General features: G+C 40.4%; 1 protein-coding gene across 3 annotated transcripts in view; it reads left to right on the top strand.

Moving 5' to 3' along the window:
- OSBPL3 (oxysterol binding protein like 3) overlaps positions 1–25,270 on the top strand; it is a 202,841-nt gene that overhangs the window by 147,181 nt on the left and 30,390 nt on the right. For 2 of the 3 annotated variants that reach the window (XM_058527308.1, XM_058527305.1), the window contains exons 11-16: positions 6,140–6,270; positions 9,488–9,595; positions 15,871–16,005; positions 17,092–17,185; positions 20,773–21,023; positions 24,158–24,295. In XM_058527308.1, coding sequence (XP_058383291.1) covers positions 6,140–6,270; positions 9,488–9,595; positions 15,871–16,005; positions 17,092–17,185; positions 20,773–21,023; positions 24,158–24,295 — 857 coding nt within the window. The remainder of the gene's footprint in view (positions 1–6,139; positions 6,271–9,487; positions 9,596–15,870; positions 16,006–17,091; positions 17,186–20,772; positions 21,024–24,157; positions 24,296–25,270) is intronic. The other variant, XM_058527312.1, reaches the window with a different exon arrangement.

The following is a 25,270-nucleotide window of genomic DNA, read 5'->3' as shown; positions in this document are numbered from 1 at the left end:
ATATTATTATTTTTTACATTTCCAAAAAATGTATTTCATGGAACACTTTACCCATAAAATGCTTTAAAAAACAAAAAAGGAATTTCATGACTAAAAATGTTTTGAAAACACTGCTGACTATGGTCCTCTCTGCATTTACACAAGAAACAGTAAATATTAAGGCCCTGAGAAGTCCTGTAGCAAAGGAATCCGTTAGCTTTGTTTAACTCAATGATTTTCAGTGTTATTTGGGAAGTTTTCACCCTCCCTCCAATATCTGTTAACACCCTAGAACTACAGTTCTGAGAAACATACCTCAGGAAACGCTGTAAATAGTAGGCTTTTTGGAGCTAATCCTGTGTACTGGCTGAGTCAGAGGACAGGCGTTCTAGGCCACCTCTGTTACTGACTGATCTCACTGGTTAACCTCTCTGGGCCTCAGTTGCCTCATCTGTTAAATGTCCTAAAGTGATTGTCCTGACTCTTGGCTCTCAAATTCTGTAATTATCTTCTATGAGTAGTTATTTTGCACTGAATAGAAATAATTCATACTGTTGCTTATTTTGTTACAAAAAGATTTTATGAGAGAGTGTTCTGTTAGTAATAAAAACAGAAATGATCAAATTTGTTGAGCAGATTTAAGATGAGAAAGCAAGGAATAGTATAGGACTGTGGTCAGGATGCTCCAAATGGAAGTGGATATTCACATGCTGCCTTGGAAGGGAAAACAAATGAAGTTTTACTGATACTTTTTCTGCAGCCTGTGGAAAGTATTTTCTGTGAGAGAAGTCTTAATTTAGACTTCATTAAATTATTTGTTATTCTTTTGTTTCTGGATTCTTTTCCTGTGTTGAGTTTTAATTGAGTCGTCATTTTCTGAACTGTTTTGAGCTTATGGAAGCATTGAAGAAAAAGCCCAGTATGTTACAGTGACATCACTTGCATAGATTAAAAGCTACAAGAGATACATGACTTAAAGAAAAGCCAGATCACATAATTTAGAATTCAGCATAAAAATCTGCTGAGCAATTGCATTTGTGTAAATTATCAGGAAATAAGGAGAACCATTTAATCATATTACTTAATATATCTAAATCAAAGAACCATTTGGATAGATTATGGGTTAGAAAATATTTTAAAACCATGGACATCCTGTGAGGTTTGAAAGTTAGAGGAAGCAAATTACAAAACATCAACCCACCCCAGATATTTTAGGTATGTTAACATTTTAAAGAAAGTTCACTGAAATGTGGTTTTGATTAAAAAGAGGAAGAGTCCTACTGTGGGTTGGGTGCTATACGATAGAGTGTTTTCTCACTGTTTCCTTAAAACACTCTTGAGATATGGGCATTACCCACACATACAGATGCGGAAATGCAGGATTTGTCCAAAATCTAAATGGCAACTTAGTGGTAGAGGTAGGACTTTGGTTTGCATTCGCCTTATTACAAGATGTCTTTCCCTTCTGCCACCTCCCAAGAGGTAGTGTCCATGGCATTCATAACTATCTGCCCAAAGATCTTATTCTTTTTTGGGGCCGAGAAACTGCTGAGGAGGAGGATGATAAACAGTAGAGCTCAGCTAAATTAAGAGTCCAGGTATCCTTCAGTGCCACCTTTCACCATCCAAATGTGCTATCTACACTCTCACCATCTAACTCAGTAAAGAACAGCCTAGAAGCCTGTAGAAATGGGAAAGGTAGTGATGATCACCAAGAGTCAATTGTATGATGCTTATGACCGTCTGTTCTGACAGAAGCTCAACCTGTGTCCCACTCTATTAGTACAACGAGGGGGTCTGGGAAATGGCTAAAAGCAGTCTGGGAAAGAGATGAGTAGACAGAGATGCCATAATTGTCTTTCAGTATTTGAGCACCCCAGAAAAGAGGAAGTAGTCCTGTTTGACAATGAGGAGACACCGAGGCAAATGTCGACGTAGGAACAGGAAGGACTTTCTTACTCCCCGAAGAGTCTAAAGACAGTGGACTGCTTTAGGAGACAGCGGATGCTCTGAGAAGCGTGGGCCCAAGCACTGTTTGGCGAGGAAGTTGGAGATGGAGAGGACTTGGTCGTTCTGTAATGGCGGGTGGCCTTAGTGATCTTTGAGGTTCTTTGTAGCTCTGAGCATCTCAGACTTTGTGTGTGGTTTTGTTTATTATCAGATATCCATAGATGTGATACACTCATTTGGATCTTTCTATTTTTTTAAGCTTTTTATTCTTCTCTTGAATTACGTGGGAAATTAGTTAGAAAACACTCCTGTCACAGAGAATATTCCTGACCTCTGGGATCCTGTGTCTTTATTGATTAATATAAATGCAGTCTCTGTTGAGCAGCCTCTAATCATTGCTCTGTGTGTGCTGGATCATTAGGCCTCTGTGAATGACTCAGTGTCCTCTGAGTGGGTCTAAACAGTCATTTAAGAAACTTAGTGCATGGGGATCTGGTCTTCTGAGCCCCTTTGTCAAGTGATTTAGAAAACGCTTTACACTTTAAATGAAGTAAAGTGACTATGTGAGTTTCTTTTTGCTTATTTTATGCCCACCACAGTCTTGTCAGCTATACATTTTGAACCAAATGATGTATATTCTGCCAATTTTTAAAATTTTAGTAGGAATCTTCTAGTTTGGTTGAACACCTTGCTTTACTGAACACCTTGCTTTACTGCAGGCCATCTGAAAGCCAGAGGAATTGATTTGGTAAAGTGGCAGCCAGCTGAGTGCCACATTTATATAATTTAGAGCAATAAACATGACAGTGAAGAGGTGTTCCCCCAGGGACCCACTCAGGTGTATGTATCCTATGGAGTTACAAAGCAAGAGGATGAGGTGCCCATTTAATAGGACATAAAATGCAGTGAGTTAACTCTGCTCACTGTTGGAGAAGGCTGCTCTTCTACTGCTCCATAGATTCTAGTCGGTCCCTCATTCATAGAACCTCTACCCTGCATGCACTTATTTACAAGTGTTGTCCTGGCAAGAGACCACAGCATCCTCCTGAAGCTGCCGCCCATATTTCAAGAGACTGCAGTCGCCACTGCTTTCATCCTCATGAGTCTGTTTCATCACCATCGCTATCATTATTGCAGTAACATTTATTATTTATTATGTGCTATGTGTTAGGTTAAGTGCTTTACCTGCATTGTCTTATTTAATCCCATAACAGTCTTATAAAGTAAATGCTATTATTATCCCCATTGACACATGAGGAAACTGGGGCTCAAGTACATCATATACTTGTCAGGGTCACGCAGTAAATAAATATGGAGCTGGGAAGAATCCAGGGCTGATTTTGGAGCCTACACTGTTGGTCACTGTGTCGTGCTGCCCATTATTTTGCTTAGTCGAATTATTTCAATCAAAAAGCTAAGCATGTTCCATAGACATTGTTAGAAAATTTTGGTACCTATTGACCTTTGACCTGTCTTCTGTCAACAGAAGCACCATAATTTGTGTGTGTGTATGTGTTTAAACAAATTGCTTATTTGTACCATAACTTTGTGAAGATGCTCTGAATCCATTGCTAAACACCACAACCTCAGACAAGTTCGGCAACGACCTGTGGAGAGGTTCAGTTGTCCTTGTGGCTGTGAAATGAGCAAAGTCAGTCAATAGTGCGTATTAAGTTTCTGTGACACTAAATAGGCCTCTCTTGAATAACAATACCTCTAAACATGCAACGCTGTGGAATTCAGCAGTATGCCAGGCCATTTGAGAAGTATGTCTCAGTCTCTTACTTCTTCCTACCCTTCTAAAACAAAATATAATAAAGGAGATTGCAAAGGTAATATTCAGATGTGATGTCCATGATCAATAATTTAGATGAGAGTTTCCTCATCCCTAGGAGATAACTCATACATGTGTGTCAAAACTTGATGAATTTTTTGCCATATGTGTTAATGGTTTTTAAAACTTCAGTTCAGGCATCTTAGCCTAATGGTGCTAAGCTGTCACTACTTGAATTCTCACTAAAGTGAACGGAGTAACTGAATGCCAACTTTAGAGGTGGGGAATTATGGGTCAAGCAGCTGACAGGATTAACAAGGAAGAGAGTAGGTACACCTTACTTTGAAATAATTTCAAAGTTACAGACAAGTTGCAAGAATAATACAAAGAACTCCCATAGATCCTTTATCCAGATTCACCATTTATTTTATCTCTTTCTTTCTACACGCACATACGCCACGTGTGCATTTTTCTGAACTGTGTGAGAGTAGGAATCATACATCGTCATGTCTTTTTTTACGCCTTTATACTGTAGTGTATTTTTCCTAAGAATAGGGATATTCTGTTACTTAACCGTAACTTGGTTATGAAATTCAGGAAATTTAACGTGGAAACAGTCCTGTTAGCTCTTCCGCCTTCCACGTTCAACCCAATAATGCCCTTTGCTAGCACTTCTCCGCTCCAGTACAGGGTCTAGTCCATGAGTGTATATTGCATTTGATTGTCATGCCTCTTTAGTCTCCTTTAATTGGGAGCAGTTCCTCAGTCTGTCTTTCTCTTTGATGAAATTGACGCTTTTGAAGAATACAGGCCAATTTTTAAAAATAGGATGTTCCTCATTTTGGGCTGACATTTCCTTATGATCACATGCAGATTGTCTCTCCCTGGCCAGCACACAACAGAAACGACCGTGTGTCTTTTTCAGGGTGTGTTACATCCCGAGGCACACAAAGTCCCTCTGAGTCTCACTGGTGATTAATTTTGGTCATCTAGTTAAAGGGCTGTCTCGGTTCTCCGCTGCATTGTTACCATTTTCTCCCTGACAACCAATAAGCTTTGTTTTCAAACATTTCCTGTCTTTGAGGATACAGACAAAACTAAATGTTGATAATTGAGAATCTAGTAATGTAGTCCTTTCAAGTGTCAAAATATCTTGATGATCAGTCATAAAATCATGGAATTTTATAATGAATTAGTGGCCTTATAATTGACAAATTGGTGTGATTATATATTTTTTTTGTGAGGAAGATCAGCCCTGAGCTAACGTCCATGCCAATCCTCCTCCTTTTGCTGAGGAAGACCGGCTCTGAGCTAACATCTATTGCCAATCCTCCTCCTTTTTTTTTTTTTTTTTTTTTGGTTCCCTTTTTCTCCCCAAAGCCCCAGTAGATAGTTGTATGTCATAGTTGCACATCCTTCTAGTAGCTGTACGTGGGACGCCGCCTCAGCATGGCCGGAAAAGCGGTGCGTCGGTGCGCGCCCGGGATCTGAACCCAGGCCACCAGTAGCAGAGCGCGTGCACTTAACCACTAAGCCACGGGGCGGTCCCTAAAACATTTTAATAGACTTTATTTTTTTTTTAATTGATGCTTTAATAGTTTTTAACATTGTGAAATTTTGGGTTGTACATTTTTGTTTGTCCATCACCATATATATGACTCCCTTCACCTCTTGTGCCTACCCCCCACCCCCATTGCCCCTGGTAACCACAATACAGTTTTCTCTGTCCATGTGTTGGTTTATATTCCACATATGAGTGAGATCATACAGTGTTGGTCTTTCTCCTTCACTTAACATCATACACTCCAGGCCCATCCATGTTGCAAATGGGACGATTTTGTCTTTTTTTATGGCTGAGTAGTATTCCATTGTATATATATACCACATTTTCTTAATCCAGTCGTCAGTCGAGGGACACTTAGGTTGCTTCCACTTCTTGGCTATGGTGAATAATGCTGCAATGAACATGGGGTGCATAAGCCTCTTTGCATTGTTGATTTCAGGTTCGGTGGGTAGATTCCCAGTAGTGGGATGGCTGGGTCATAGGGTATCTCTTGATAGACTTTATTTTGTAGAGCAGTTTAAGGTTCACAGCAAAATTGAACAGAGTTCCCATACTGCACCCCCACCCCCATACACACACAACTTCCCATACTATCAACATCCTACCAGAGTGGTCCATTTGTTACAATCAGTGAACCCACATTGAAACATCATTATCACCCAGAGTCTGTAGTTTACATTAGGGTTCACTCTTGATGTTATTCACTCTGGATGTGTTCTTTAAAAGTCAATTTAGAGTGTACATTTGCTGCACTGAAAATATTCGGGGCTGTGACTTTTCTAAGTTCTTTTGTAAGAAATACATCTGTCTGTATCTTGTTTTTAATTACACCTCTTCCTTTATTCCTTTTTATAATGATTATATCTTTATAGTTTACTTCACTTTAAGGTCGGCGTTTGATACCCTATCAACAGAGAGAGAGAAACTGAAGCAGCTGATGGAGCAGGATGTCTCCTCCACCCCCTCTGCCCAGGTCGTTGGTCTGAAGTGCGCCCTGTCATCCGTAAGTTCCATGTCTGTGTCACAGAAATGCCTGACAATGTGTCCAGGCCCATACATTTTTTATATTTTCCATCTTCATGGTTGTGTTGAAAATTCATGAAAAAAACAAACAAATGGTCCAAATTATATTCTAACCTTTCATGAGGTCTGCTTATTCCAAACACCAAAACTGAACCTACCCCAAATCTTAGTAACTAATATTTTTATTAAGCATTAAGTACTTGAACTTTGGTTTCCTCCTGTTTGTCTTGATTTTTCTGTTTCTGTAAAGCTTTTGTTTTGTGTGTGCCTTACAGACATTTGTCTGTTTATGCTTATAAAATCTGACAGTTTGGAGATTTCTGTACCTAAGACTTCACAAGCTTAGGTTGACTTTCCAAATGACAGGTAACAAAGCGAAATTCTGAGTTCACACATTACTGATCCTATTTTACCACTCTTTCAAAGACATGCAAGTTATTTGATTTGATTTAGTAGTACAAAACATTTAGCTTCTTTCTCCCTATGGGCACAGAGAGATGAGTCATACGGAATGTCAGGTAATCATTGTATCTTCCTAACAGCAGAGAAATCAGTCAAGCCTCAACTGTTTCTCAGTAAGCCTTTCTGTCATTCGCTCTCTCTTCTTTTTTCATCGGTTCCCGTTGGGCTCCATTGAAGTGCAGGGTCCTAGAGCTCTATTTTGAATGGCTGGCATTGTCTAGTTGCTCGCTCTGTATCTATCAATAAAAGCTGGAGAACTTTTAAAATAACATACTTATTTGCTACTACTCTTTGCTTGTCCTTTGGAATTCCTACCATAAAAAGAGAGAGTGTGTGAGCACGTGTGAAATTACCATCTGAAGCAATACTCAACTTTCTATTTAGGGCCAGGTAGGGGAGATGAAATTTAGGATCTTGTTTGCAGAAGCTAACTCAGGCTTTGAGAGAACTAGAAAATATCCATTCATGTTTTCAATTCATCGTGTTACGGAGAAAAGTAAAGTAATGCTCTTGGTGTAATGTTCATGGTGAATACATTACTAGTAGTACATGTTGTTGTTGTAAGATACTTAAGAAATATTCACTCAGTTGAACGTTCCAAGTGTGTTGTCTTTTTTTTTTTTTAAACATTTTATTTATTTATTTTCCCCCCAAAGCCCCAGTAGATAGTTGTATGTCATAGCTGCACATCCTTCTAGTTGTTGTATGTGGGACGCGGCCTCAGCATGGCCGGGGAAGTGGTGCGTCGGTGTGCGCCCGGGATCTGAACCCCAGGCCGCCAGCAGCGGAGCGCACGCACTTAACCACTAAGCCACGGGGCCGGCCCCCAAGTGTCTTGTCTTTGAAAGAAGTAAAAATTAACCTGGACTTCCTCCATGTATAGAGTCTTAAATGTCATCTGCCTTGAGATGCCCTAAGTTCTTTAAGGTCAGAGAGACAAACATCCCCTTTTGGAGTGTAGTAGACAGCTGGCCACACAGTGGGTGCTACTTTAGTTTGAGAGAAGCAAGGTGTTTTTTTTTTTTTTTTTTTAAGTTTATTTTTTAGTGGTAAAAAGCATTTCTTATTGTTCCCAATAGGTTGGCTTTAGTGCATTTAGAAGGTACCTCTGATGGCTCCTCTTTCACTGTGGTCTTCCTCTCCCCTGCCCTCCTCCCATGGAGGTCTGGCCTCACCTTGTTAATCCACTTGTCTGGTAGAGGCCATTGGGACCTGTTTGGCCATGGTATCCTAGGCCAAAGTTATTACCTTCGCTAAGGAATTCACTCTCACCTGTATTCAGGATTTTGAAAATTTAAGATAAAACGGAATGGTCCTTTCTTTCCTTTTTGGCTTGGACTCTTGATTAGATTCAAGGCTTGTTTTTTAAAAATAAAATGTTTAGCGTCATCTCAGGGCTATCAGAATGGATATGTTTATATGTACAGTCTTTGTATTTTTCTTTCTTCTGCCTGTGGCTTACAAAGGAAAGAGAAGCTACTAAAATAACACATTTTTTCAGGCCATACTAAGATTCTAGCTGCTGATATAGATTCTAGCCACTTATACTAAGATACCAGTGACATATTGGACATAATAAAGTGAGTGCCCTATAGAGATTGTTACATGTAGTTGGGTGAATTAAGAAACATTTACTCAGTGTTTCCTAAATAATCCTTGAGAATTTCCAAATAACCCATTCCATCCATGGATACTAAAAAATAAAGCCAAAATCCTTGGTTGAGATCCAGGCAGAGGCTTAGACAGTGCCACATTCTTCTGTGCTCTCAGCAGGTAGACTCTGTGGGCCCTGATGGATGGGAAAGGCTCTGAGCTTCTTGGAGGAGAGTCAGGAAGACAAACAGATAGGGTAGATCTGTGTGTAAGCACCTGGGGAGCTGATTGTGGGAGCGTCTGGGGGGATAATCAGACGAACTCATCCCTTTCCAAAGAGGGATCATTTGGAGAATAGTTGGTGCACAGGATACCAGCATGAAGGAAACATCTTCCTTTACCTTCACGCCAGTTCCTTCGTAGCTGGGAGGTTGGGATAGGGAATCAGACTTGCCCAGGGAGAAATAAAAGAGGTCTGGGGTGGACTCGTATTTACCCACATCTCACACACCTTCCGTTTTCAGGGCCCTGGTCCTTAGCCTTTGTCCAGGTAAGTTAAAGTGAGTTTTTTTTTTTTTTTTTAAATAAAATGTCTTAGTCATGAAGAATGAATGAAACAATTATCACCTATATTGGAAAATAATAAAATTAATCCTCCACAAAATCCTGCTTCCCAGCATACTTCCTAGGATCCAGTTCAACTGGTGTGAAAATTAAATTACATTAAAATATGTCCAGTCATAAGGGGTGGGAGCACCATCTTCTTTCAAGATGTGAGAAGCTTAGGATCATTAGGAGGGAGCTGGCCAGAGACTACCAGCAGCTAGGAAGGAGGAGGGGCTGGGAAACCACCAGTCATAGTAAGAGCTAAAGTTGTTTGTGATTCCCTTCTTCCCTGAAAGGAAAGCCCTACCGACCCCTCCTTCCATCTCCGGAAATGAGATTAGAGAATGGCCATGGTTTCCAGAATGTAATATCTTTTATCTCCCAGGCATCTCAGAGCTGGTATCCTTTAGATAGCATTCAAGGAGAGTCCAGGAAGTGTCCCCCCTCCCCCAGGGCTCCGTCACACTGGGCCCACTGCTGTGCTTTTAGAAACATCTGTTTATTAACCAAGCCCCACTATTTTTAACATGTTCCAGGCCCTAGCACAAAACACAGATCTTAAAGAACGCTTATGCAGAATCCATGCTGAGTCTCTGTTCTTCGACCCCCCTGCTGCTGCCAAGTCGGGTGACAGCCTGGCAGAGGTGGGTAAGGCTTCTTGTCTGGTAATGTCTCCGCCACCACCACCTCTCACGTGATGCCGTCCGCCCCGGCGCTCAGTCTCCCTGCGTCCGCCTCAGTGGTGCTCACATCGCACCGGCCTCCCACAGCTGGGGCAGGCACTGGGAGTTGCTGGTTCGAAGGCTTTCTTGAGACTTTGCTGCTAACTGCTTTTTTTCTTCAGAACTCTTCTTCCTTCGGTATTTCTTTACCCCATATTCCTCCTGAGTATCACCCTTTTCTGTAGGTATCACTGGAGTGGGAACTGTAGAGAGACAAACATTTTTTCCTGTTACTTCTGAAGAAACCTGAATTTCTCTGACCCCCAGTCTCCCAATTCCCTGCTGGCATCCTCTGCTCCCTCTGTGAGAACCACTCTCCTCTTTCCTTGTGGCTGTTCCCTTCTCCTTTATCCTGTGATTTTTTTTTCCTTTTAAAAAACACAGCTGTGCAATCTGAGGGAAACAAATATTGTATCACCATTGAAGTGTCTCTCAGTCAGTTCATAGTACTTTAAAAATGTCTTTTCTCGAGACTGGGGATGTTTATCCAAAATATTCTTTGAATGTGTTTAATACGAGAAATTTCAGAAAAATACCGGTGGATTACTCGAAAAGTAAGTAGAAAAGGGCAACGAGGATTAAAACTGTTTTTGGTTCTTATATTTATATGCCTGCCTCAGATGTGCTAAATTTTTTATTAACAAATTATTAGACTGAGTGCATTAAAAAAAACACAAGGAAAGTAATATACAATAGGTGTGTGGGTCTGAATTTTTTTACAAGGAGTTTCTAATGTTTAATCTTAATCCATCTTTTTCCTTTTCCTGTCCTCAAAGACGACAAAACTCTCACACAGTACTTTCCCCTGTGGGAGGCTGTTGTGTCTGGTGGTGTGAAGACCAGAGGCTGAATCAGTCTGTGCACAGACCTCTGGGCTCGGGGGTCCACAGCCATTTGCATTACAGGCTGTGCCATGTGCTGATGGGACGCTGTCTTCCGATGAGGGAGTTACTTTCTGTCTGCAGAGGCTCGCAGGCTGCTTCTTACTTCTACACACATGACAGTGGTTGACTGTGAAATTCCTTTACGTTCTCACTACCCCCAAGAGATCTTTTCAGTCATTTTAGCCCAGACCTAACCTGAGTCACCTGCAGGATTGAGCATCTAAACATTACCTATGGTGGCCTTCATTTCAGGCCTGGGCAAAGAAATATGCTCACTGGATGATCTCTCTTTTGAATCTGCACGTTTGCTGAAGCAGGGCCCAGTCACCATCACTGAGGGTTGTTTGCTGCCAAATGCCAGAGCATTCTGTGGGGTTTCGTGTCTGTTTCCAGGCAGTACTTGCCTTTTAAATAGCGTTATCACATAATTATATTTATCTACTTAACAACTTGTGGCAAATTGACCATTCATTTATGGTTTTGTGAATTTATGCTCAGTGTGTATACTTGGGGCTGTTTGCATTTTGGAAAGGAAACCAAAATCACAAGTCTCTTAAAATGCATGGTTTTAAGTTGATCTCACAAGTAATATACCTGAAGGTTTACATGCTGTAAATAGTCCTTGAGGAGGAGCAGTACATCCCTCCAACTCACACCTTGCAAATCAGCCTCTGGAGTCTTGCATTGAGGATGCAGTTGTCCTGTTGGTCTAGTTCCTCTTCCAGGGACTTGCTGTTTTCCGTGTTTTATCCTGCTTCTCACTGAGTGACTCAGGCTGACTTTCCCAGTGAGGGAGGAGCCGTTGTTGCTGTCAGGAAATAAGAGAGTGAGTGGGAATGGCCACCCCCAAGCCTCAAACCGCGACTGCAATTTATTTTCTTAGGTAGCTCGCAGGCACCTCAAACACTCAGGAATGACAGTCCCACAGTGGGTCAGCCTAGGGAGCTCTGTTTTAGGACCTCCCACTTTCTTTGCTTACCTTCTGTTACCTTTTAGCTGCACAGATTACCCATCTGGGGAGTTGGGCCTGGCTACTTGGGTTATAAAATCCTCCCTCTCCTAACTGAAATTATTCGCACCTCCTATCAAGTCCTCCTATTTTATATTGCTGAATGTGAACATTTAATATTATCAGCTTATTAGTTCTTATTTTCTATTATTTATATTCGAAAGGAAAGGGTATATGACTTTGGGGATAACTCCCTACTAAATCTAAAGTAAATTTAAGAGACTAAATAGTCAAGAACTTTAAAGAAAAGTTTGAAAGAGAAGAAGGGAACTTAATTCTTTTAATTGCCTGTTTGCTGTATTCCATATGCATTTGAATGCATTACCTCACAAAATCCTAACCACAACTCTATGAGATAAGTTATGGTAGTTTCATTTTAGAGATGAGGAAACTAAAGCCCAGAGGGGTTAAGTAGCTTCCTCCAGGGTGCACAACTAGTAAGAAATAGAGCTGGGATTTAGGTCCACATCTAAAGAGTCGAAAGCACTTGTTTTCTCAATAGCATCGCACTGCTGTCTAGTGCGGAAAGACATACCAAGCCAGAAAATAACACAGAGTGAAGCTGGTAGTGAAAATACGATGGTGATGGTGTAAGAATGGGACAGAATAACTGTCTCAGGCATAAACACCATTACTATGTAAAAGTAATAAATATATGATAGAAAAGGCTCAAAAATCAATGGGAAAGAGATGGATTATTCAACAAGTTAGGTCGGCACAACTCAAAAGCAGCTTAAATTTTGCCATTGCACACTAAAATGAATTGCTAGTGAATTAGAGTTAAATACAAAAATTCAAACTGAAAAATATTGATTTAAATATTTATCAAGTGGCTAGGGTAGGGAGGACTTCCTAAATTTGGAAACAATAGAAAAAATTACAAAACAAATATTGAGGGCCGGCCCCGTGGCTTAGTGGTTAAGTGCGCACGCTCCGCTGTTGGCGGCCCGGGTTCAGATCCAGGGCGCGCACTGACGCACTGCTTGTCCGGCCATCTGAGGCCGCGTCCCACGTACAACAACTAGAAGGATGTGCAACCATGACATACAACTGTCTACTGGGGCTTTAGGGAGAAAAAGGGAAAAAAAAAATATTGACTAAATTGACTATTTGTTTTTGAGGACAAAAAAGATGTGTGTGAAAAAATAGACAAATAATAGACTAGGAAAAAATATTTTCAGTGAAAATGTCAAACTCAGATAATGCTAAATAGGTGATGATGTCTTTAATATGTAAATAATTAATAATTAGTAGCAAGCAACTTAAAACCTGAACAAATAAACAGAAAAAAGACACAATTCACCAGAAAACCCCAAAACAGATAGTTTTTTTAAAACTTTTTATTTTGTAATACTTATAAATTCACAGAAAGGTGCAAAGAAATGCAAAGGGGGGGTCCCATGCACCCTGACCTAGCCTTGCCCAATGTTAGCATTTCTATAGCTAGTTTTTTAAAAACAAAAAAATGTTCAACCTAATTCTTAACAAAGAAATGCAAATTAAAACAATTAGATTAGCTCAAAATTTTTATAAATTACTGTATTTGGTGTGTTCAAGAAACAGAAGTTCTCTTACTTGTGGATGTAGTTAGGTAATATATATTTTGCCTTAAATGTTTTTAACAATTCTACTTCTGAGAATTGATTCTAAGAAATAATGATACAAGTGAAGACGTGAGCAAACATGCTCACCATCTTTACAAATTTGAAAACACCCTTCATTTCCAATCAATGAAATGATTATTCTATGACACACATATATAATAAAATATTATTTATTAACTGAAGTTCATTGTCTCAAAAAACTTAACAGCCTGGGTAAAAGTTCACAGTATAATGTTCAATGACTGTAGCAGACTATATAAAGACTGTACAGTGTGATCCTAGTTTTTCAAACTTAAAAATATATATATACACAAATATTTTAATATAAAAAATACACCAAGAGGTTAATAGGCACCACATCTGGGTGATGGGACTTTAAGTGATACATATTTTATTTTATTTATATTTTTCTATATTTTCTATTTTGAACACATATTACTTTTATCCTCAGAACAAATGTTAATTTTGAAAAAATGATTAAGATACCATGTTGTTTGGGGGAAGTTTATAAATATATAGATATACATACATATACACACATATATACATATATATTATGATTCCAACTATTTCAAAAGAAGCAAAGCTATATCTATAAAAAGGATGGGAGCAAAATTTGTCAAAATGCTTCTGGTGGTTGTTTTAGTGTGATAGGATATGAGTGTTCCCTTCTTTCCCTTTTCTCTGTTTGTTTATCTTTTTGCAATGTGAAAAAATAAACAAACAACCACTCAGGCCTTACAAACCTGTGGGGAAATCATTGACTTGAACTGACTAGGTTAATATTTTAATAAAGGAGGGCCCTGCCTTGTGGAAGACACTGACACTGTGCTGGGGGCTTCACTGCTGCATCCCCTTGGGTTTTCAGTAGGTATTGATAGGAAGTTGCTGGGGGAGTGTTCACCGGAAAGGTCTAGGGCTGGGTGTGTTATTTTCAGTGTTGATCATCCAAGAAGTCCTTCTGACCCATCGGTTTAGAAGGAGGAAGAGAGGGAGAGAGCAGGAGTGACTGGTAATAAATTAATGACTAGAACAGGTAAGTAAGTCGTTAGTCTTATGTGGCAGTGGCACACCAAAGACACAGGACAATTCCCTTGTTTCAGTGAGCATTAAAGGAGCTCAGTTATTCACTCCGGTGTCTCCTCTTTTGAGGAGAGAGAGCTTCCTCTGAGGGTGACAGCCGTGATATTTATTTATGGATCCTAAAGTGATCTCTTGGTTAGGGTAGAGAAGAAGCCTGCTTTTCAGAAGTCTGTGTGGATGTTAAAATGGGTAGGGTCTTTAAACGAATACCTTGACCAGCTTCCTTATTTAGAAAGAATCCAAGAGGAGAGGATACACATTTAAATGTGTTCCTGAAGTAAACATTTCATAAAGGGACCGCTTGCCCTTTACTCATGAAAATCTGCCGTGGCCCTCCCATGATAGCATCCTCATCTTGGTATAATTTGTTTATGAGACTGAGGAATGTGTCCTGAACTCGTGAAACTTCTGGGAAAGTCATAATCTGCTTTAACTTTTATTCCCCAAATTATTTTGAGACTCATTTTTCAGATACAAAGTGATACAGAAACAGCTCTTTTATCAGCCCAGTGAGAAATGTGAGCTGTTGATAAGTTCAGGGCAACAATCTTCTCCTCTGATTGGAAGGAATCAAATCATCTTGTCCTGAATCTGTTCTCATTCCTCAAGGTCTAGTCAGGTGTCACCTTTTCTGTGACGCCCTCCCCAAACCAAAGCCCCCTAAGAGAATCAATCTCACCTTCCTCTCTGCTTCTAGAGCACTTTGTCTATTCCACGGTTTTGGTCTGGTATGTGTTGGGTGTATTCTCTGCACCACTCATTCAGGCCAGAAACCTTGTCTTATTTGTCATTATATCCCTCCACGGCCAGGACAAAGCAGTTGCTCAATTGCTGAGCTGAATGTTTACTTGCAAAGTGAATGGAAAGTGCATTCCCAAAGTTATTTAGGTTCTTCCCAGAGGGAAAGTCTAGACGCAATGAAGTAGCGAGTGGAGGGCTATGCAAGATGAGAAAATCGTGATCTTCTCTTGTCTTGTTTGTAGAGAGGCTTATAAAGGAGACGGGGGCTTTCCTTCCCTTGAGTCATTGTGGTTGGAGAGAGACAGACAGAGAATTTATCTCATTCATCCCTGAATAATGAATGACCTGCCAGCAGGGGCACTTCTGGACCAAAACACGGTTTATTTGTCAAGAGATGCCTCAAAAGCAGCTTATTGCCTTCTGCAAGAGCACAGGGGCAGAAGAAAGCTATGTTGCTCTGAACCAGCCGTGCAAGGACATGCATTCAGTACAATTCAGAGGAAATTTTGGCATGAAAAGAAATATCCTGCAGTGGTAGAGAATAAGAGGATATGATTCAGAGAGCGTTGGAATTTTTCCACTCTTAAATGGCACAAAGACTGCCCTGGACAGTCTTTTTTTGCTCTGACATTTGGTACATGTGCCCGAGCAGTGATAGTGCCTATAAGTGAGCTGCCCATTCTGGGGGACCTTCATTTTTCCTTTTGTTTTGTGTGAGGCTTGCTTCCCCTCAGCTTTGGAGCTGACCTCTGCTTTGAGCTGCTTGTTTGCATGGGCCTGTGACCTTCTGTATTGTGCCATGAAATCAGTTATTTATATTGTTTCTCTTGAGACTGTTTCTAAATATATGCATTTTTGTTTTTGTGCTTCAAATAGGAAAACTCCAGAGATGACAACCGAGCTCTGGTCCATCAGCTTTCCAATGAAAGTAGACTCTCCATCACAGACTCTCTTTCAGAGTTTTTTGATGCACAGGAAGTTCTGTTATCTCCAAGCTCTTCAGAAAATGAGGTTTGAGCACTGTTCTTAGTTGGATGCCTCAAAATCTCTTTTTTTGCTTTCTTGATTAACACATTCATTTAGAAACACCAAACTCAATGGCCCCTTTCTACCACTACGTTCTGAGGATCTTCTTCTAACTCGTACCCCAAAAGGCACAAAAGGATACAAGACGTTAGAAAAAACAGGTTGCAGGCCAGCCCCGGTGGCCTAGTGGTTAAGTGTGGCACTGTCTACTTCAGCAGCCCAGGTTCAGTTCCCAGGTGCGGACCTACACTGCTCGTCTGTCACTGGCCATGCTGTGGCAGCGGCTCACATACCAAAAGTGAAAGATTGGCAGTGGATGTTAGCTCAGGATGAATCTTCCTCAGCAAAAAAAAAAAAAAAAAAAAGAAAAGAAAAGAAAAAACAGGTTGTGAAAATAGCAGGTGTTGGGCATGGCCTCGCTTCTGTTACTTGATGTGATGTACCTCTTCAATTACAGGTTAAAAATTAAGACTTCTAGCTATTTGATAATGTAATATTTCCATGACAGGGTCAGAAATTAGCATCTTGTATATTTTTTAACCATTGAATTTGATCTATATTAATGTATAATATATAATAATGTTGTTTTAAATTAATGCATAGAAGTCATACTTTCCTGAATAGGCAAGTACCACAGGTGGCATTACTGTTAGTGTGACCAATTTTACCCTCTCAGTATAGAAGTACTAATCTTATCTATTAATTTCCATAGGAGATTCTCTTTTTCATAGATAGTTCAAAGGCAAATCTTAACTCATTCTACCAACACTAACAAATTCTGAAAATGCTGCCTTAATTAATAAGAATTTTTATAATAACTAAAACTTGAGTTTACTTGTTTTTTCCTTGTGAGACTGATTCAAGGAAGTTAAGAATTTTAACAACAAGTGTTTGCTGTGAACACCGCCTAGGCAGACTGGTATATGGGCTTCCCTGAAAACGGCATCCAAAATTATTTCTGTAAGTTTGTAGTGCAAGATTCAAAATGTTTGATCATTCGGAGTAAGGATTTGACGAAAATCTGGCTTGTTTACTCTCACTCTAATGTATGTTATTTCTCCTTTCCCGTAGATTTCTGAAGATGATTCGTATGTCAGTGACATAAGTGATAACCTTTCCTTAGACAATCTCAGTAATGACTTAGATAATGAAAGACAGACTTTGGGTAAGACTGAAATTATTTGATCTCTGAGTGTGTGGATCTTCACAGAATACTAATAAGCATATACAGAGTGCCTGCTGCAGGCAGAGAATTGCAGCAAGTACTACATCAGAAAATTAAGACGGGGTCCCCACCTTTGAGGTTTTTGTAATCTAGGGGGGAGACTAGCACTTAGATGTTAAAAATATATTCATTCAAATAAATTTGTCTGCTCGTGCAAACTTTATAAAGTGAAGATATACCAATATTCTATAAATATCAAAAATTAATGCAGCAGATATCCCTTATGGTCAAACATTCTCTCTGCAGACATATTAGAACATAGCTTTTTGCCTTCAGGTATCTAATGTTTTTAACAATTTAGGAATTCTGTAGGGCTTGTATAATAAAAGGTCTAGTGTTAAATGGTAATTCAGCTTCAGACTCTTCAAGATAACACATTGGAAAGTAATAAACTGCTGCCTCCTAGAAGGGGGAGTCCTCAAGATATCCTAAGATGTCCCTTTATTACTGGTTGATCCCAAGAGTGAAAATGGTGCCCAGGAAATGAGAGTTTGAACCATGGGGTACCTGGAGTGGCTGGCTATCCCCAAACAGCCATGATTTAGGAGTTCAGTGAGCAGACTGAAGCCTGTTTAGGAAGATGCCCCTAAGAAGAATCTACCCATTAGTCAGTTCTCTGCATGGGTCCTGTAGCATCGGATACTCCCAGTCTTGATACTCAGTGTGCCCCGGGGTCTCTAGGATTGTCTGTGTCACTCACTGGATACCCAGAGCACCACCTATTTTCATGTCTACACGGAGGAGAGGCACCAACCATATCAGGTCCTTTTTGGTGTTTTGGCGCTTCCCTGCTCAGTAAGTGTGTGTGCAATGTGATGCTGATGAGTTGTTATCTGAATGCCAAGGGGCTTACTTTTCGAGGACCATGAAAAAAGGCAGGTAATTTTACCATCCTCTGGAAGAACATCCTTTCAGCATCACGCCTGCTAGAAGTCAGATGCTCATTATGCTCTATCTTGCTTGAAATGTTTCTGGAGAGATGAAGCCTTTGGTAGAAAAGTCTGAGAACCAGTAGTTTAAAGAAGACCAATAACACAGGAGCTACTTGTTTTTTGAGAAACAAGAATTAAAAGACAAATGAAGAAACATCACTTATTCCCTTGGCAGACAGCACACACACTAAAATGGCACTCCCACTGTGGATGAGGAAGACTGGAAAACAATGAAGTCCTCCTTCTCTTTGAGGCCTTAGGGAGGGGACCAAGAGGAGGGCAGGAATAGAGGGTTCCGAGGTCAAAGTTGGGAACAGAAGACTTGCCCCAGAACCTAAGACTGTAGTCGTACTGAGTTGACACCAGCCTGGAAAGCACATATAAGAGGTTAAGCCTGGTTCTCTCATATTCCACAGCCATTTTGCTAGAATGCTGACCAGTATTGCCTTAGCTTGAACAAATACTGGGCCAAACCCAGCTTTCTTCTTCACCAATATTTGGAAGCAAAAATAGGTATCCTCCAATTTAACTGTCTCTGAGAAGGATTAGATTTCTAAACATTGGTACTCTGCTGAAAAGATTGGATGTAGAAATAACCTTTGCATCTTATGACAGGTTTGCCTACAAAAAGAAATAGAATTGGATCAAGGTCTTGATAAATTATTATACTAGAATTTCTCTGAGGCCGTAGTAAATGCTAGATATTTAGGAAGGTAAATGCTTCCTATTAATCTCTTCCGTGCAAAATCAGGAGGCACATATTAGGATCTGTCACCATACTCGGTGCTGTGGGGAGATAAGTGGTTAAGAAAATAGATTTAGGGACCAGATTTCCTCGGTTAACCCCAGCTTTGCCACTCCCTGGTTATGTGTTCTAGGGCAAATTACTTAACTGCTCTGTGCCTCAATTTCTTCATCTGTAAAATGGGGTTAATAATACTGTTTGCCTCAAGAGATTGTTATGAAGAATAAGTGACATAATAAATGTAAATGCTTAAAAGCATTGCTGCCAGGGAGTAAATTTATTAGCTATTAGTAGTAGTAGTCATATAGTATTCTTTCAAAATTTAGGTTAGTGTAATCAAAGAAAACATTTTGAGATTATGTGGAGAACTTTTTAAAAACTACTATCATTCACAGCTATTTATTTGTGTAAATCAGATTTTTGCCCATGTTGGGCAATTAAATTCAGCAATTCATTGGATGCTTAGATTAACATGAGACTGCAGAGTATGACCCATTTCCTATTTTTCTGTTCATCAAAGCAGCCTCTTTCTTCAGAGTGATTGGCTTTATAATGAGTAAATGTTCAATATTTATTTTTAATACATAAATATATACAAATAAAATACCACTTTCTCATATGTTAGTCTGAAAATGTTGGTTTTGCATTATTATATAATCTCAATGCAAAAGATTTCACTTCAAAATAGGCTTAGTTGGGATGGGGAAAGAATTTCAGAGCATAAAGCAATGGAAACTGTCACAAAGGAAAAGATTGATAGATGTAAATATCTAAAATGTATGTTTCATTCATCAAAAAAACACATGGACCAAATTCAAAGGTAAATGTCAAATGGAGATTAAATTGTAAAACAAATATAAAAACAAAAGATTATGGTCTTAATATATAAGTAGGAAAGCAGACAATTCAGAAAAGAAGAAATATTCATGAAGCATTCCAAACCGCTAGCAATTTTTAAAATGTAAGTTAAAACAGGGAGATAGCACTATTCACCTAACAATTTGCCAAAAATTAAAAGCGAATGATGAGAAACCTGGAAAGTCCTCAGGAGATAGACACTCACATATGCTGCTGATAAATGGGAAATTGATACAGCCCTTATAAGGAGCCGCCTGATCATATGAATCAAAATCTAAGAATGTTCGTAGTTTTTTACATAGTGATTCCACTTCTGTATATCCTAAGAAATTAATCAGAGATATGATCAAATATCTAAAAATATGAATGTTCACTACTTTTTTTTTGCATCATAGCACTACATTGAAAGAAATGTACAAGTCCAATAGTAGATGAATAATTCAGCAAATTATGGCATATCCATAGCATGAAATTTTTGACAGTCATTAAAAATGATGTTTTAGAAGAATTTTGAATAGCATGGAAAAATACTGATGTTAACTGCATAAGCAGAACATAAAACGAGACATACAGTATGAACTATATGGATAGAGGAAAACACTGAATGAAAATACTCCAAAATATAAATGGCTATTACTATTTCTGGGTAGTGAAAAGAGTTTAAAAGTATAAACAGTAACCTGCTATGGGCATAGAAATCCAGTTTAAGTTTATTATAAGCGTATATAAACTACAAGGAACTAGCTTTTGAGTGGGAACTTGAAGACTTCCCCCTGAAGAAAGTCTGAGTTTTAATGCATATAATTTTTGGTACTGCATTTAACTGTGCAGAATTCTTTTTATTTTTTGACTTTCAGTCATATTCTGGATAACTGAGATTACTAGTAAAATTGAATACTTGCTAGGTGAGGTTTTATTCTTGGATAATTTTTTTAAATAATAAAATAAAATGAAATGCCTTATAGAGCCAACCAGGCTTATTTCCCTTTTAGGGCCTGTTCTTGAAAGTGACAGGGAAGCGAAGTCCAAAAGAAGAACTTGTCTGCCGGCGCCGTGTCCCAACACTGGTAACATCAGCTTGTGGAACATCCTGAGAAATAACATCGGGAAGGATCTGTCCAAAGTGGCCATGCCGGTGGAGCTCAATGAACCTCTGAACACGCTGCAGAGGCTCTGTGAGGAGCTGGAGTACAGTGAGCTTCTGGACCAGGCTGCGCAGATGCCCAGTGCCCTGGAAAGGATGGTGAGGAAGCCACCTTTCAACTGCGTTGTCTGGCCTCTGCACCTGAGCCGCCGGGCCGTTCATGGGGCCTGACAGAGCTAAGACAGCAGAGCCAGAGCTCTTGCCCCCCTGGTTTTCGTTTGGATTGTTCTTTAGATTGGTTCATTTCTCAGCGACGTGTGGTTCCCCTCTACCTGGCTGTTTTCAGTCGTCTTGTCAGGATCTGCTTCTCTGTGGCAGCTGGTGCCTGGGAGTAGTTCTGCTCTGTGGTTTTGCCCCTCTTCTTTCTCCAGAACCCATGAGGGCTGTCTGGGCATTTATTTTTACTATCCCAAGTGGACAGAATTTAATTTCTCGAGCTGTTTTTCTCATCCAGGGTAAATTTCCCTTGGGAATGTTTTTGTTTATTTTTGGAATTGTCACATCAGCTCCTAGATTTTCAGAAAACGTTCACAGAAGAGGTTTTTACATAAGAAAGATTCTTCTTGGGTTTTTTCCCCCTTCCTTCTTTTATAGAGTAAGTTTAAAAAAAAAAGAGAAAGCTCGTCCTGGAACTATCCACCTTCTGTTCTCTACTCAGTATCCCTTCCAATCACAGGTTTTTGAAGGGATTTCCGGGTGTTTCTCATACTTCCCCTGTCCTGTGGGGAAGGAAGGGGGATAGAGGTGCCCTGGTCGTAAGACTGTGGCCAAATCCGCCCTTTTTGTGACTGTGGTTGACTTTGTTCTTCAAAACTGAGTGTCTCTGGGGCTGCCCGGTGGCATAGCGGTTAAGTTCGTGCGTTCTGCTTTGGTGGCCTGGCATTTGCCAGTCTGGTTCGCCAGTTCCTGGGCGCAGACCTGCTCACTGCTCATCAAGCCATGCTGAGGCAGCAGCTCATATAGGAGGGCTATAACTCTACAACTGTGATACATAACTACGTACTGGGACTTTGGGGAGAAAAAAGAGGAAGATTGGCAACAGATGTTAGCGAAGGGCCAATCTTCCTCAAACAAAAACTGAGTGTCTCTTCCGCTTTTTGCTTTCTCATATGTTATCTGCTCAACGGTGAGGTCATTGTATAGGAGGCTGGGACTTTAGTGTCTTCCCCCAAATGCAGAATCTCTGTCCTGAGCATTTGCTGATTGGCTAAATTGGAGGTGGTGCCCCCACCCTGCTTCAGGGACCTGGCCATAAGTCTCCCTCTCACTGATGGAGGATACCATTGTTCTCTAAATTCTAAGCATTCTGTAGTTTTAACCCTCATTAAAACTTCATTACTTTAGTGATTTGAAGATTAAGGGGAAATCTAACTACTGGCTGAAAGAGGCATGCCATAGTCCTTCCACAAAGTCTCCAGGGACCTCCCATCAAAGAGACTTTCTTGATGCTGGTGATAATAAGAGCAGGAGAGAAAAACAAGCTTTTTTTTTTTTCTTTGTTACTGTTCCCCAGAGAACTTCTGTTGAAAAGGGAGGCAAATCGCTTCTAAGGCAAGTGTTAAAACTCAGCCTTTGTGGACAGTCTTTTCTTTAAAGAAAACGATTGATTTTGATGAATATATTCTGAAAGGTGTTTCATTCTTAGGGCAATTTAGAGACCCTTAAGATGTCAGCTGATTGATTGGTAGAATTGACCTTGAGAAGAAGCTTCAAGAAAGGCTTCTGATTCCAGCACAAACATTAGGAAAGGAAAGTACAGGAAAGCACTGAGCAGAAACCTTATTCAGTAGGTTGTGTTTACTGCTCTGGGAATCAGCTCCTGCCCCTGCAGATTCTCTCCTGTTGCTAGCTCAGAAGGAGAATGCTTCATTGTGCCTGTTCCCTCCCTCCCTTCTCCCCCGCCCCCCGCATTATGAATGATACCAAGTTCTTTTATAAATTTTGTTATATTTTAAATTGTGAAGGTGATTCAGGGTCGATTCAGCATTCCATACAGACAGTGTGACCTTCGTGTTTAATAGGTAACAGACATGAGGAAACAGAGAGAGAAACAGAGATACCAAGATTTCAAGAATAAAGACTGAATTGAGCATAGTGAATTGGTTTTTATAAGCTCTCTAGCTGCTCTGGAGTGTTCTGTAATGTGAGATATTAAGGGGGCTCCTATTTGCAAAGGATAAGAAAAGTTATATGACTAGTGAACATTTATGAAAGGCATGCAGCTTTTTTTCCAATATGAGGAGCTTCATGAAATGTGCTGGGAAGGGGAAACATTGAGATTGTTACTTGATGTTAGAAAGGGAAAGTTGCCATCCCTACTTAGGTTTAATTTTTTGCTGCCCCTGCCCCCCAAATAACCAAAAAGAATAGTGTGTCTCTTTGGTGCCCTGAAAGGGGAGCTGATAAAAATGCCGAGCGCCTCCCAGCGAGGGCCATGAAAGGATCTTGATTTTTCATTTTCCTCCCAGAAAAGCAGAATTTTTTTAAAGGCACTGTGCTCTGTTCCTGTGGCTTGTTGCCCAGGCTCAGGAAATGCCTCTCACAGATTTTCTTGTGTCAAAATGACTTTTTAGGTTTGTACAGTATCAAATTGGGCAGTAAGCTTAGGATGCTTATTCCTGAATTTTGAGGGCAGTTCGCTCCTTTTATGCTCTTCTTCCCCCTCCTCCCCGAAAGCCTGAGCACGATGTCAGGATTCTCAGGTACTGTAAGGCTGAGGGCTACTGGACTCAGCTTAACAGCTCAAAAACAGTAGAGTTCGTTTGATAAATTGCATCATCTTGAAAGCCTCTCCCAACTTTTAGGCATCAGAACAAATGGACAGTTTGAAAATGTTTGGTTCATTTGTCTCTGGGCCAAAATGAACGTTACTTAAACCTGCAACTTTTTTTTTTTTTAGTAATTTTATTTATTTATGTATGTCATAGCTGCACATTCTTCTAGTTGCTTTATGTGGGACGCGGCCTCAGCATGGCCTGAGAAGCAGTGCGTCGGTGCGCGCCCAGGGTGTGGAACCCGGGCCACCAGCAGCGGAGCATGCACACTTAACCGCTAAGCCACGGGCCGGCCCCTAAACCTGCAACTTTTAACCAGAGTTGTTTGGACAAATCTTTGGCTTTCCAAAATAAACCATAAAGAGAGAAACAGAAGTTGTGTCTTGTTCATGTCTTTGTTTGTAAAAATAAATTTCTTGGTGACAGAGAAATAACAGAATTCTTTCCTCCCTCTCCTAGGTGTACGTGGCAGCCTTTGCTGTGTCGGCGTACGCGTCTAGCTACTTCCGAGCGGGAAGCAAGCCCTTTAACCCTGTTCTTGGAGAAACGTACGAGTGTATTCGCGAGGACAAGGGCTTCCGGTATTTTTCAGAGCAGGTGGATGTGCACTCTTTTGTTTGTTGTCTACACCCTCTTTGTCCACTTGCACTAGAGGAGTTGCTCATGCCTCCTATTACATGTGCTTTTGAAATATTTGTTTTCCACCTTTAGCTGGCTTCAAAGCAACTGCGATAATCACAGTGCTTCTACACATAAAGAGAGGGATCGATTTCCCTTCCGCTGAAACCTAGCCACCACTGTGCATAAAGGTACTAGCAGTGCTGAGCACTCACTGGACCATTTGCATCGACAGTGCCCTTTCTGTTTAAAGTCATAGTGAGAAGAATTTCAAAGGATGAAACATTTCTCCAACCTTCGATTTAGGGGTTTAAAGTGTGCACCCTTACTCTTTGACGTTGTCATTCTAGAGCATGAACACCCCCATCGGAATGGGTAGCACCATAAATGCATTTTTTTTGTGTGTGTGTGAGGAAGATCAGCCCTGTGCTAACATCTGCCAATCCTCCTCTTTTTTTTGCTGAGGAAAACTGGCCCTGGGCTAACATCCATGCCCATCTTCCTCTACTTTATATGGGACGCCTCCAAAGTATGGCTTGCCAAGTGGTGCGTTGGTGCACACCCAGGATCCAAACCGGCGCACCCCGGGCTGCCGCAGCGGAGCGCTCACACTTAACCGCTTGTGCCACCCGGCCAGCCCCACATTATTTTTTATTTTAATTTAAGAGGAATCGTTCATCCACATATTTATTCAATCCGTCAGTATTTCTCAAGCATATACCATGCACCTGGCATTGTTCTGGGAGCTGGGAGGCTGCAGTGGGGTGGGAGCTGGGGACAGACCAGAATGCCCGTGCTCATATAATGGATGAACATACTTTATACTTAGGCAGCCTGAGTTCCCTGAGTTTCCGTGAGACTCTCGCCACCTAAGAATTAGCAGAGAATAATATTCCAAAACAAAGAGCAGTGTCTCTGGAGACAGCCTAGGTTCACATCTCAGCTCTGCCTCCC

This window comes from Diceros bicornis, chromosome 3 (assembly GCF_020826845.1).
Source record: "Diceros bicornis minor isolate mBicDic1 chromosome 3, mDicBic1.mat.cur, whole genome shotgun sequence".
Taxonomy (NCBI): domain Eukaryota; kingdom Metazoa; phylum Chordata; class Mammalia; order Perissodactyla; family Rhinocerotidae; genus Diceros; species Diceros bicornis.
This window is presented reverse-complemented; position numbering and strand designations above follow the sequence as displayed.